Below are 15,433 nucleotides of genomic sequence, written 5' to 3'. Positions count from 1 at the left end.
ATATTTTTAGATAATTTTTTTTGAGGAATAATTCGGAGTGAATGTGGCAATTCAAGTCAGTAGCCAAATTAAAATGGCGGCGGCTCTTACGCCTGATCAGGAGGCGGTGAGTGAAAAATTCTTTGTTTATGTTTATTTCGTCAATATATTATTATGACGCCTGAAGACGAGTTTATAATTAGCTAGTGCGTTGTTTGTTCTACTTGCGCGGAACTTTGTCGTTTCTTCCTTTACATTTCATTTATAAAAAACACGAAGTTGTTCCGCCTATCGTCTGCTTAATGATGACACACCGTTATCGACGTAAATAGGCGTTTAATTCTCTATAACTCTAAACTTTGTAAACTTTTTTTTAGTTCAAATAGTTGACCAAGTGTCCCGGAAATAATATTCTCCCAAAGCCGGTCTAATTATATTCTAAGTTTGCAATGTTTACCAACACTGCAGGTTCTTTGTGATTCTCGCAGAATGTTGGTCGCTACAGGTATCGGTATATTTTTCAAGTTTTATGCTTAATTTAATTTTTTTAATGTTTTTATTTAAATTTAAATATCAGTGTTGTCATTACCGAATATGTCTAGTAAATATTTTAAACAATTCAACTTGTAGGAATTGACCCGAAAAGTTTTGCGATTGCAACAGCCGAAAGGGTGTCGAACTTTTGATGTTTACTATACCTACCTCAGCAAATCGCGAATCAATCGTGATTTTAGTAATTGTTTTCAATTCGACTATACGCAAATGATTCAGACAGTCTTCCTATCTGGCAATCATTCAATTTGAACTTCCGATTCACAAGTGAATATTATTATTTTCAATTCTCGGTCAGTATTTATAGCGGATGTGGCTGCACGCAGTGGATAAACAAACCTGACTTATTTTAAATTATCTATAATTTTTATTTAAATGCGATCTTTAAACTGACTATCGATTTTATAAACATCAATTTTATGTATCACATATTTGTACAAATAAAATTATCGTAGGTAGTTTCAAATACAAGAGAATTATTCTTATTGGAATATTATAATAAGTTTTTTTTTTATATTTCGTGGTTAGTGACTATCAATATCAAAACCGGAATCGTAGCCTATTTTTTTACACCAGAAAATAACACGTTATTGTATTTTTATGCCTGGTCATATTATTATGTATTTTAAAAATCAATCTACGTGTTGTGAAGGTTGTATATTTGAAGCGAAAACAACGATCTTTTAAATTAATCAAAACTACAATTGCATCCTCCATTTTAAACTGTGACGATAAAACACTCATTTTCATTCAAACTACCACAAAGTTAACAATGCTTTTAATATACAAAATATATGACGATAAACTTACGTGTATAAGTACATATATCGCTCACTCCTTTCAACATCATATATCAAAAAACCAATTTTCAGTTGTGCATGTTTTCGGAATGCCCAGAAAATGTACTATATCCCAGCAAAAGCGGCATATATTTAACTTAATATTTACCCGTTACAGGGTAGAAAGTGGTGTTTTTGCATTTTGAAGAAAAGGTATTGTTAATTATTTTTTAAATATATATATACTAAATATTTTTCAAATGGAGAAAAAAACATTCAGGTTTTACCTTAAAAGATCTTTTGCACATTAAAAAGTTCAATAAGTGGCTTGATATTTATTTTTAATACATTTTATTATATTTTTGTCCGCCTCCGTAGTGTAATGGTCAGCATGCTCGCCTACCGTTCTGGAGGTCCCGGGTTCGATTCCCAGGGGGGTTTAATAAATACAAGTGATTTTTACACTCTAGTATTTATTCAATATTACACTGGACTGGTACCTGAAGTGGAGGGCTGATCACCTTTCCTTCATGTGTAATCGATCGAGATAACACTGCGTTTATATGAAGCAGTGCCCTATGCACCATTGGGGTGCGGTAAGGGATTTATTATATTTTTTAATTTTAAAAACGATCTCCTGAAAATCAAGTTTTTTGATACATTCGCTCACTCCTTTCAAGAACGTCATAAATCAAAAATCGTCAATTTTCAGATGTGCATGTTTTCGGAATGCCCAAAAAATGTACTATATCCCAGCAAAAGAGGCATATTTTTAACTTAATATTTACCCGCTACAGGGCAGAAAATGTTGTTTTTGCATTTTGAAGTAAATGTATTGTTTAATTATTGTTATAAATAAATTAAATATTTTTCAAATGTAGAAAAAACCTTCAGGTCTTACCTAAAAAGATCTGTTGCACGGTAAAAAGTTCAATAAGTGGCTTGATATTTATTTTTAATACATTGTGTTATATTTTTAAACATTAAAATCGTTCTCCTGAAAAATCAAGTATTTTGATTTATGACGTTCTTGAAAGGAGTGAGCGACATGACGTTGTTGAAAGGTGTGAACGATATGAATGCTTATTGTTGGGTCTAACTCGCCGAATTGAATCTTTACTTGATTTACAACTCATCTGTCGTAAGGGGACATTTTAATTAATTGGAACACGGAGTTCCCGTTAAAAAATTGTAATGCAATCGTCATCCATCCAATTTTATAATTATTTATTTAATTATTTACCAACAGGTGGTCACCGTATAAATTACATATCATTGGAGTTTGTCTCTAATGGTCTCGTATTTAGGTTAAGCGAAAACGTGAACGAAATATATTGTACTCGTAAATATAAACAATCAAAATATGGCAATACGGCAATCCTTGATAAAATTGCATAATTTATATTATCATTATTAATTTCGTTCAAATAAAAGTGCATTATTTAATATCATCAACCACGGTGACCGCGGTGTGTTTTCCGCATTTTTTTGCATACTTACATGGTAATCGTGAAAAAAATATTTATAAAAAATTGAACATAATTTAATAACGATTTCCTTAAAAGAAGTCTATGCTAAATTCGGTTTTTGGATTTGATCATTTAAAGCTAATTATGCACAAATTCCTTCGGCGCGTGAGAGATTGAATACGTAATTTAATCACAAAACGTGATGTGAATTTCATAAAAATATACTTTAATTGTTTTTAAACATACGTCTGGAATACAGTAAAGTGTATATTGAAAATCAATTTGTCTCAGTTTGTGTCTCCTTCTTTTTGTCCGCCTCCGTAGTGTAATGGTCAGCACGCTTGGCTACCGTTCTGGAGGTCCCGGGTTCCCGATTCCCAGGGGGGGTCAAATAAATATTACTGATTGTTTCACTGTAATATTTATTCAATATTACCCTGGACTGGTACCTGAAGCGGAAGTCTGATCATCTTTCCTTCATGTGTAAACGATCAAGATAACACTGCGTTTATATGAAGCAGTGCCCTATGCACCATTGGGGTGCGGATAAGGGTTTATTATTATTATTGTGTCTCGAAACAATTGAAACCATTTGAAAAAAAGCGAGAAATACGTTTCAGCCTTTTCGAAACTATTGCAACTATGTAATTCAGTCGCAGTTTACGAATGTGTGCTGTTTTTCTTTTGCAAATTTTAAACCGTTGCAGCTTATTCATAAATTTAATTGAAATATCCATCCAGCTCTTGTGTGCAGAGTGTGGAGCCTGAATAAATCTCAGTACCTAACTATAATGATAATTGACAGTGATGGAATTAATTCCTCCAATTGAAAATCACAATTGATGGACATGCTGCTTATGCACAGTTCCGTATCTTTCGGGAGTCGTTACATTATTTACTGTCTTATTGACTGATCAAATAAATGTAAGTGATTTTTCACTCAAATATTTATTATCAATATTACCCTGGACTTGTACCTGAAGCGAAGGGCTGATTACCTTTCCTTCATTGTATTAACGGTCAAGATAACACAGCGTTTATATTATGCAGTCCCCTATGCACCATCGGGTGCAGATAAGGGTTTGAAGAAGAATAAGATATGTACATATTTTATATATATCATATAAGATTCCAATACGATTGTGATCCAACTGTGAATGACATTACTATGGATTGATGTAGTATTAATTATTTACAATTCTACATCAGTACTTACCTGTGCAATTTTTCACGTATTATCCATGATGTACCTGCTTTTATAGTGATTGGTTTTATGTTACGCACGACAAAACCTTGTATTTATTGGAGTCAACGTTATCAGTAAAAATGGAAATTTTATTGCTTGTATTTATCGTGAGAAATTCGTTTTTACCAATAATTTTGGATTTGATAATAATAAAATAATAATAATAAAACCCTTATCCGCACCCCAATGGTGCATAGGGCACTGTGTCATATAAACGCAGTGTTATCTTGATCGTTTACACATGAAGGAAAGGTGATCAGCCCTCCGCTTCAGGTACCAGTCCATGGTAATATTGACTAAATCTTACAGTGAAAAAATCACTAATATTTTATTTTACCCCCCTTGGGAATCGAACCCGGGACCTCCAGAACGGTAGCCGAGCGTGCTGACCATTACACTACGGAGGCGGACATATTTGATAATAGTATTATATTATTATTTATCTTTTTTTATTATTGAACACAATATTGGATGAAAAATCATTTTATTCTCTCAATACGTTAAGCATCAACAGTCACTAAGCAACTCATGAAAATGATTAATCTAAATTGTAGAATTGGTCTACAAATAGTGAGAATTTATCCAGTGTTGAAATTGTCCTCCATTTACCCGAAACTACGCGTCGTAAAATAAATACGGCTAACCTAAGCGATGGTAAATGTTTATGCAATATGGTCACTTTTGTGACAAATAAAAATAAAATTAAGAAAGGTCTGTTGATATTGTTTGGACATACGAGTCAGTGAGGGATTTTTTAATTACCTAATGTCCTAGTGACTCTGAAATCTAGCTTATACAACACTGCTACTATAATTGTAATTTCTTGTAATTCATGAGTGAAAATTCCAGGCAAAAACGCTCGCGCGTGAGGGAAGAACGGTAAAACTAATATATATGTGAGGAATGTAGTTGGAAATAGAAGCAGAGGAAGACTGAGTAAAGCGTGATCAAGTATTTCAAATACTTGAAAATGGTTAGGTTAGGAGTCAGAATAACCAGCGGGTATATATGAGGAAATGCATGAATTCGGAAGAGGCAAGGAACATTTGCAAAGACAAGTGGTGTGGCGCTTATTTTCTCTGCCTACCCCTGCGGAGAAGCGACGTGATAGATAGTTAGTCACTTTTCTATACTTTAAGAAGAATAAGTAGTAAAAAAAATATTAATATCGATAGCTCTACTCTGTACTGAATAAAGATGAGTTTTATTAGGGATTTTCTGTCTTCGAAGGATATTAGAACTGCCTTAAGGTTTCATTAGAATTCCTTTTGTGTAAGACCACCTTCCTCTCGCCAATTCACTTTTCCCGTGGAAAAGGCTGCAAATTACTCGCTTTATCGGCATTGTTCAGGAGTCCCGACGGGCCCCGAAGAATGGAGTTTCCTTGCCGATTCAATGGAATTCTTCGAGTGCCTCGTCATATACCATACAATACTTTTACGGACTCCTTTATTCGCAATATTTTAGTGTGCCCTAATCTTTGTTGACAAGTGCTGAAAATGCTCAAATAGCGTCTGTTTATGTCGATATGTATATTTATATAAATTTTACTGTTTATATTTTATCATAAATACATAAATATATTGAACAGTATTTTTAAATCATGAGTTAGCTCTCTAATAGAGCGTACTGCTCATGTTAAGGGAGGCAATTCGTTTGACAAACTTTATTTAAAACTGAATTGTATTTATAATTTATTAGATAGACTACTTAGTAAACTTAAAATTTATCTTTTGGTATATTAAAATAATAATAAAAAAGTAAGTCTTAAAAAAATAAAGTTTTTTTTTTGGTAAATAATAATAATAAATTTGGATAACTTATATAGCGCCATTTTCGTAAAATAATACATCAAGGGCGCTTCACTGTGAATGAATTGGGGAAAATATTATGGTGGAAATGATTTAGCAAACAAATGTGTTTTTAGTATTTTTCTAAAGATCATCTCACTCTCACTATTTCTAACCATTGGTGGAAGAGCATTCCACGCCGTCGGTCCTGCAACAGCAAAGGCACGCTCGCCAAATTTAGTGCGTTGGTTGCGAGCTGGTAAGATCACTTTGCCCATTGCAGATGTTGTAGCCGATCGAAGCGTGAGACGTCTATCAAACAATTCATCTGGAATACACAGCTTCTTAAGATACTCTGTAGCCATATTGTGTATTGATTTATACATGAGTAGGCAGATAATAAAATAAAAATAAAGTAATAGTTACATTATTCTGGTAATAGAAATTCCTTTTAATATCATACTCTACATGGATGAAGAAGTTCATTTAAATGGGAATATAGCAGTCTAGCTATTTGCAGGATTCACGAACTGTGTTATATTAAGGAAAAACCTTAATTTTTAGAGGTTTGCAGGATAATAAGAATAGCGAAGATAAATGTAAAAAGAACACCACAAACACTCAGACCAATTTAAAATAGATATTTTATAAATAAAACGAAAGAGTTTCTGCTTAATAAAAAGCTTCCCTCATCCCACCATAGATGTCTCTAGTGAAGTCAAGCACTGTGTTCCGAGTTCGATCAACATATCTAGAAGTTTCAATAATTTGAATAATGTGGTATTCAATCGTGGGTAGAATTGGTGAATGTTACCGGCTAAACCGGCCTATGACGGCCGTAAGCCCTGTAAATGCCCAGACTTCCATATTCTTCTTCATATATGTTGAGATGTCAAAAAAGTAGATATTTTAAAATGTCAAATTTTGTCTTATTTGTCAGAAATATTAATAACATAATTCACATTAATAATTGGCTCTCATCCAATATTTTTTATTCCGTAATTTACTAAACGAATAAAAATACCTTTCACCCAATGAAGATTAGCGAAACGTAATGGATTTCGACGAAGCAACAAGTAGGGAATTAGTACTGTGCGAAGTTATCTTTTTTTGTTAGGTATACGTCCCTAAATTGATTAGCCCTTGAACGAGGGCTAATTGGGTGTTGATATTTTTTCTTTAGAGGGTTTATTACATTGATGCCGCAATAATGGGCGGTGGAATGAGATAAGATCACGAGTTATAAAATCACTAACCCTTAATATGGGTTCGGCAGCTTGGTGACCATAGAAAATTCTTAGCCTCGGGTGGAAATTGCGTCAGGCTAATTGAGTAAAGGAGGACTTCCATAAGGGTAGGAAGGCAGTTTTGGGAATGGTCCAGCCACAATTTTCATTTTTCGTTTCATTCAAACCCTTATCCGCACCCTATGGTGCATAGGGCACTGCATCATATAAACGCAGTGTTATCTTGATCATTAACACATGAAGGAAAGGTGATCAGCCCTCCGCTTCAGGTACCAGTCCAGGGTTATATTGAGTGAAAAATCACGTAAATTTATTTGATCAGTCAATAAGACAGTAAATAATGTAACGACTTGAATAAATATTACAGTGAAAAAATCATTAATATTTATTTGACCCCCCCTGAGAATCGAACCCGGGACCTCCAGTATGGTAGCCGAGCGTGCTGACCATTACACCACAGAGGCGGAAGCCACAATTATATTGAGATTATAGTAAGTAGTCGATGTCTGTCAGTCATTTTTACATACACCTGTATAGAAGGAAGAATACCACTTACTCACATTTATATATATTTTTTAAAATGGAAATTAAATAATTATTTAAATATTTATTTGTACATTTCATCGTCAATATGACGCAGCAAAATTTAAAATAATTTAATAAAATAATTTTATTGACAGATACATTTTTTTTAAAACGAAATTTTTAAACATTTAAATAATTGAAGAAATAAAGAATCAGAGCTTTTATTGTTTTATATTTTATGTTGCCGCCATTATTTTTATATAACTAAAATATATATTTTAATAATAACATTTTTTTAAATAAGACGCTCTGACGTTGTCACTCATTCGTGTAATCATGGTCTGGTACCTGAAGCGCAGGACTGGCAATTTTGCCATGCAATTAACAATCGAGTTAAAATTACGTTGATTATATAGGTGCCTTATGCACCATTGGGTACAGATAAGCTCCAGTAATAGAATAAGGAATTATCTCTCGATAGGTTTTTTTTTATTATCTGCAATAAATTTCGACACTGTCGAAAAATCGCCGGGCGACTAAATGAAGGTTAATAACCCGTTGTCTTGTTACATGACTTCATGTTGCGCAATGGCGATTTTTGTTTATTTTTCTTTATTATTTCTAATGCTTTTTTTACTCTTTTTGTTTAACAATGTGAATGGTCCGCGTTACAAGAGTTTTGTAACAGAATGTATAATGTGGGAACTCTTCACACCCGACTAGAAATTGCATAAATTAAAATGAAAGGAAGTTGCGCTCAGATAAGGCGAGCCACTATCTTCTGTTCCTCGAAATTGCTCCGAGACAATCGTGTTTGCTAAGGGTACTCATTACGTCACTGTTGGCTTACCGAACTATGGCCGTATCGCACGGTTACTGTAGCCGTATCGCACGGTTACTGTAACCGCAACGCACGGTTACTGTAACCAAATGCAAGCCCGATATAACGTGCGAGCACGATATGCGAATTAACATTTTTTTATTAAAAAAATTAAGTTATCCTATGTTACGTACCTTTTAGACTACCATTGGCTCAATTTACAAAGAAATTAAACGAAATGCGATCCCTCGCACGAATGTGCGGCAAAACTATGTATGATAGATGTTCGAATGGTGAAATAAGGAAAGAATGCAAGGCTGAGATGAGCATGATCGATAAAATTAAGAAAGGTGTGCTGAGATGGTTTGGACACGTAGAAAGAATAGTAAAAATAAATTTTGAGGCGAATGTAGTTGGGAAAAAAGAACAGAGGAAGATCGATAAAAACTTGGTACGATCAGTTATGTCAAATTCTTGAAAGCGGTCGAGGAGTCGAAATAATCGGCAGGTATGTGTGAGGGAGGCATGAATGTGTAAGAGAGCGAAGAATGTTTGCAAAGACAGTGGTGTGGCGTTCTATTCTCTCTGCCTACTCCTGCTGGGAAGCGGCGTGATGGTTAGTTAGTTAGATAGACAAGTTATTTTTCCACAAAACGTAAAACGAACAAAAAACTTTTCCTTGTTATGTTTCCTGTCTTCAATCTAGGTTTTCATATAGGTATTATTACGTGTGTTTGGAGTGAAACAATTTTTTGTCATATCGCTCACTCCTTTCAAGATCGTCATAAATCAAAAATCGTCAATTTTCAGTTTTGCATGTTTTCAGAATGCCCAGAAAATGTACTATATCCCAGCAAAAGAGACATATTTTAAACTTAATATTTACCCGCTACAGGGCAGAAATGTTGTTTTTGCATTTTGAAGAAAAGGTATGGTTTAATATTTTTTTTAAATATACTATATATTTTTCAAATTGAGAAAAAACCTTCAGGTTTTACCTCAAATGAACTGTTGCACAGTAAAAAGTTCAATACGTGGCTTGATATTTCTTTTTAATACATTTTGTTATATTTTTAAACTTTAAAAACATTCTCCTGCAAAATCAAGTTTTTTGATTTATGACGTTCTGAAAGGAGTGAGCGATATAACGTCTGTTGGAAATTGAAGAAACGTAAATGAATTGCCATTTGACAAAAGCCTACTGTAAAACTGACGTTGCTCGATCTAACGAAAGTATGGAGAAAGTGCGGAAATAATACTTTTTTCTTCTTTCTAAATTTCTGTTGAAAATTGCACTGAACAAAAAAAATCGGATTGCGTTTATATAGTTTTTTGTCACTTTTCGTATTCATTTTTTCCAACTCATTTATCACGAATTTAAAAAGAAAGGGTACTTATGTATATCAAAACAATAATTAATTTTCATTAATTGATTCGGCAGTCACTTTGTGGTAAAATCTATCCATTTTTAATAAATGTTTTACTAACTAAATACCACTATTTATTAAAATCTACTGTCGGTGGTTGAAAATGATGCGGAATGCATCGAAACACGTTTCACAGTACATTTTAATAAATAGTGGTATTTACTAAGTAAAACATTATTTAAATTATATTTTTTTTGTTTTAAAACGCATATTTTTACAATAATATTTGATTTAAGTTTTGTTCTGACACTTCTTGGTGGAACTGCATTTTATGATGTCGGTAACGACGAAACCTGGTTGCTGGTCAAATAAAATTCACGTAGAAAAAAAAATAGTTGTTATTTTATTCTATAATAAATGAAATGTCCGCCTCCGTAGTGTAATGGTCAGCACGCTCGGCTACCGTTCTGGAGGTCCCGGGTTCGATTCCCAAGGGGGGTAAAATAAATATAAGTGATTTTTTCACTGTCATATTTATTCAATATTACCCTGGACTGGTACCTGAAGCGGAGGGCTGATCACCTTTCCTTCATGTGTAAACCATCAAGATGACACTGCGTTTATATGACGCAGTGCCCTATGCACCATTGGGGTGCGGATAAGGGTTTTATTATTATTATTATTATAATAAATGAAAACTACATTTTGAGTGTGTCCAAATACTCCAATATAATCCAAGATTCGGACCTCGCATAGAAATGAAAGAATCTCTGCTTAATAAAAGCTTTCCTCATCCCACCACACATGTCTCTAGTGATCTCGCGCAAACACAAAGATTTTTTAGAACGCATATTGGAAAAATATTTTTATAATTTTTATAACTCTTTTCTTTTCAAAACCGTTTATTGAAAGTGATTTTTTCATTACAAAACGGTGTTTTAAGGAAAAAAAATTCAATTACGTCAAATGTTACCGTGGTTTTAAGAAAATTAAGCTGCGATTTATCGAATACTGGGCCTTAACAGATTTGTGGAACACATGATATAATTTATCTATGGGGGCAAATGGTACCTTTTCGTTTTGCTAAAAAAGGTTTAGATTTATGTCAAAAGGATATCTCAGTCCTTTGGGGTGTGATCCCTGAACTATTATTCATTTCCCACTATTCCAGGAGCGAGTTATTTCCCCCGTGAGAGATTTAGCATATTCTGGATGGAAAGGGGATGATGAGCGAATGCATAATTTACGCAAACTATTTTTGTCGTTTAGTTGGTCGATATATGCAGATACTCCTCTGTTACCTGAAAATATTACCGTGGGATATGTATTCTAGCTATTTACTTTGATATTTTAAAAATAAAGTAATATAAATATAAAAAAATAAGTAAAAATAAGTACTCATAAATAATGTACTTAATTTTTAAAATGACCTTTGCTTTGTAAAATTCCTTAATTTACTCCATAATTAATTGCAAGCATTATCCGTATCCGTGGTGTAATGGTTAGAGTGTTAAGCTACCGTGCTGGAGGTCCCGGGTTCGATTCCCAGCGAAGGTGAACATATTTTTTTTGTGATATTACACTCTAATATTTATTCAATGTTACCGTGGACTGTTCTCTGAAGCGCAGGAGTGATCGCCTTGCCTTCATGTAAGTAACGATCAAGATGACACTGCATCAATACTATGCAGTGCCGTATGCACCATTGGGTGCGGAATAGGGTTAGAAGACCGAGCATTATCGATAAAATTAAATTAAAATTAAAAAGAAAGGTGTGTTGAGATGGTTTGAACACGTGGAACGAATGAGAGAGGAAAGACCGGTAAAGCTAATTTATGAGGCAAATGTAGTTGAAAAAAAGAGCAGAGGAATACCGAGAAAAACTTGGCACGATCAGGTATGTCAAATACTTGAAAGCGATCAAGTTAAAAGTCGAAATAATCGGCAGGTATGTATGAGGAGATGCATGAATGTGGAAGAGGCGAGTAATGTTTGCAAAGACAGTGGCGTGGCGTTCTATTCTCTCTGCCTATCCCTGCGGAAAGCAGTGTCATATTAGTGAAAATTTCAAATGTCCATAATATATCGAATAGCAACTGAAGTAAAATATTCGCATTGGCCTTGAAATTCGTTGCCGAACATTCTGAAAAAGCGCTTCATCCGGAATGCTTTTAGACGGATGAACAAGCAAGCTGTGAGGATGTAAACTCGCGTGCAATATTGTGTATGTGAATGAATGGCGGCGTTGGCTGACGAATAACGAAGCACACATCCTCTAATTCCGATCCAGATAGCCCTCCACACTAACGACACTTACTACTGTATCGCACTACACGTGATGGCAGATCGCACGAAAAAGGCGATTCCGAGATTCGATACAAAAATTAAACACTAAACACCGCACATGTCGTACCAATACCACATTCCTCCACTGAATAGATTTCTTAGAATCACTAAATTGATGTTGAAATGTTTTTTTTAATTCTTACCACTCTGTAGGCGAGACATTCTGGCCCATATGATTCTAGTAGGCAGCTCCGTGGGCCACAATGTCTGGCCCGGCGCAGATATAACTTTAATCACTGATTTCTCTATCACCCTAGTATTACGTGGCTCGGGTATAGGTAATAATAACTCGTAATTAGGATGCAATCGGTTTATTCAGCAGGTCGCCATGACAGTACAATGACAAGTGTGTGCAGTCTTCCCTGCCTCAATCTCATAAGGGATAACGTAAACATTCCCCGCGTACACCCCGCCCTGCCCCTTGCGGGCTCTTGGGGTCATAGTTCATGTTGATACAAATATTAAGCCGTAACACTAGTATATTCTACCAAAAAATATTTCAGATAAATACAGTTAATCTTAATTAACATGGTCATACCAATTGCCGGACAGAGTGTCCCAAAATTAGGGAACCAAAATATTTATTTTAATTCTCTTATGACAGAACGAATAGTGGATACGTGATTTCATCGTTTAAAACGAATAGCGACAGTCCCTACTTGGCTATTCATGAATACAAAATAATCTAATTATGCAAGGAAAATATCATACTACGCGCGCCTTCCAATCTAGGGTTTAGAATGTGTCGTAGAGTGGCATTTTCTTAAAAAAAAAACTGAACTTAATAATAATTATTACAAAATATTGTCATATTATAAAAATTTCCGACGTAAGATTATTTTCCGTAAGAAAAGTCGTTATTTGATTTTTGAAGGAGAACTATCATATTACAGCGTAGATTTTACACTACCACCATCGAATACGATTATGCTACCAGCTTAATTATTGTCGTGACTAAGCGATTTGTTCCAGTCAGATAATCTCGCCGATATGACTGTACTTTATTTTTATATGTATATTACATCAAGCTGTGATAGATAGTCTATTTCGTCATTATTTATTCACTGTGTCAGGGATGATTTGGGATTTTGCCCAGGATTTCCTAGTATTTGAAAGGATCACAGGATCACATGAATAAAACGCTTGTTATCTCTTGATTTGTATTTGTATTTAAGATAAGGATAAACGCACTTGAAAATGGTTAATGAATAAAACACAATAAAATTAGAAAGTACCTACGTGGTGTTATCGTTGCGTTAGAGCAGATAACATGTGATCATCCGAAATATTTGCATATGTGTGGTGTCATACATCGTGAGGTGTCACACATCATCCTCTTCTTTCAATGTTGCCTCACTTATTAGGTTTTTTTGTGGTTTGTAATCATATAGGATTTTACTGAAAAACAAGATAGTTTTGTTATTTTTTTTATGAAATTCAAAGGGAAACAGCTTAAAACAGAACCATCAATAATTCTCTTACCATTGAGAACGAATTGTTCACTATTTTTATAAATAAATAGAAAGGTATATTTCAATTACAATTTCAACTTGTGATTTTTTAACAAAATTTGTACCCGGTGTATTTCATTGCTTTCTCTGTTTTTTTTTTTTAATATTTACATAAAGTAAAAAATATATATTTTTGGCCACACTACCAGCGGATTACATTTCTAATTTTTATATTCTAACCCTTATCCGCACCCAGTGGTGCATAGGGTACTACATCGTATTTACGCAGTGTTTTCTTGATCGTTATTTACATGAAAGCAAGGTGATTACTCTTGCGCTTCAGGGACCAGTCCAAGGCAAAATTAAATAAATATTATAGTGTAAAATCATTAATATGTATTTATTTTTACCCCCCCCCCCCTGGGAATCGGACTTGCGGGTCCTCCAACAAGGTAGCTAAACACGCTAATCATTATACCGCGAGTGCGGATTTTTTAAAATTATATGATATAAATTTTTCGTTTGTCATTTTCGACTGGCAGCACTGCGGTGCTGTGTGTCTCCTCACCATGAATATAAATTGCCCCCCCGTCGGAGCTTTTCTCCTACATTATTCTGCAAAGTAGCTCCGAGTGTATCGAGTGGGTTCTAGTGTACTCTCGGGCATAAGTTCATCTTCTGTCCTTCTCCTCCTTACCTCTCGCGATATCACGACTCGCCAATACACACACCATGATGGGTATACTGTACTCGTACAATCACTTCTAACCGAATACGTTCATTTTCAAGTGACATTAAGAAGACGTTCCACATTTCAGATGTCTTAATCTCTCTATTTATATATATTTTTCTTTAACCCCTTATCCGCACTCCAATATCTCACGATAAATACAAGCAATATAATTTCCATTTTGACTGATAACCTTAACTCAAATGAATACAAGGTTTTGTCGTGCGTAACATAAAACCAATCACTATAAAGCAGGTACATCATGGATAAGTCGTGAAATATTGCATAGGTAAGTACTGATGTAGAATTGTCGTAAATAATTAATACTACATCAATCCAAAGTAATGTCATTCACAGTTGGATGCGCATCATCGAAATTGGATATAATTTTAAAATTGTATTGGAATCTTATATGATGTAAATAAAATATGTACATATCTTATTCTTCTTCAAACCCTTATCTGCACCCGATGGTGCATAGGGCACTGCATCATATAAACGCAGTGTTATCTTGATCGTTAACACATGAAGGAAATGTGATCAGCCCTCCGCTTCAGGTACCAGTCCAGGGTAATATTGAATAAATATTAGAGTGAAAAAAACACTTATATTTATCTAACCCCCCCCCCTGGGAATCGAACCCGGGACCTCTAGAACGGTAGCCGAGCGTGCTGACCATTATACTACGGAGGCGGACAAATTATATTTATATTACTATTACAATAATAACGGTAAAAGAAAAACTTCATTCATAACTCGTGACAAGACCTACGTACAACTTTCACAACAACCAACGAGTACGGGTATGCAACACCGAGTGCCCTAGTTGCTATTCTCATCTTCCTATCCTATAATACCCACAATAATTCTTACATTTTCTCGCTCATAGCAGTAATGATCCTTTACTTTTCGATCAAAAATTATCTTGAATCCACATATCAGGAGCGCAGGACTGATTAGCCAGCCTTCGTGCAAAGCCACTTCCATGCGGTGCCCTATGCTCCGCTCGACAGGAGAGGATGACATTTTCCCGCGTTATTACGGCGGCGCAGTCTCGAGTGTCCGTGACGAAATGTCGGCGGATGATGAGCCGAGATGATGGCGATGATACTGGATGACGTCATTAATAATT

The 15,433-nt window shown here is 34.7% G+C and overlaps 1 protein-coding gene across 2 annotated transcripts in view; it reads left to right on the top strand.

Annotated features, from left to right (window-relative positions):
* Nucleotides 1-50: 50 nt before the first annotated feature.
* The window catches only part of Ptpmeg2 (Protein tyrosine phosphatase Meg2), a 190,195-nt gene continuing 174,812 nt past the window's right edge, over nucleotides 51-15,433 (top strand). The window contains exon 1 of one of the 2 annotated variants that reach the window (XM_088261112.1): nucleotides 51-106. In XM_088261112.1, coding sequence (XP_088117238.1) covers nucleotides 74-106 — 33 coding nt within the window. In that variant the 5' untranslated portion in view covers nucleotides 51-73. The remainder of the gene's footprint in view (nucleotides 107-15,433) is intronic. The other variant, XM_088261111.1, reaches the window with a different exon arrangement.

The sequence above is a fragment of the Brachycentrus maculatus genome, unplaced genomic scaffold, assembly GCF_059751285.1.
Source record: "Brachycentrus maculatus isolate JH-2025_06_01 unplaced genomic scaffold, ASM5975128v1 h1tg000147l, whole genome shotgun sequence".
NCBI classification, from domain to species: Eukaryota; Metazoa; Arthropoda; class Insecta; order Trichoptera; family Brachycentridae; genus Brachycentrus; species Brachycentrus maculatus.
This window is presented reverse-complemented; position numbering and strand designations above follow the sequence as displayed.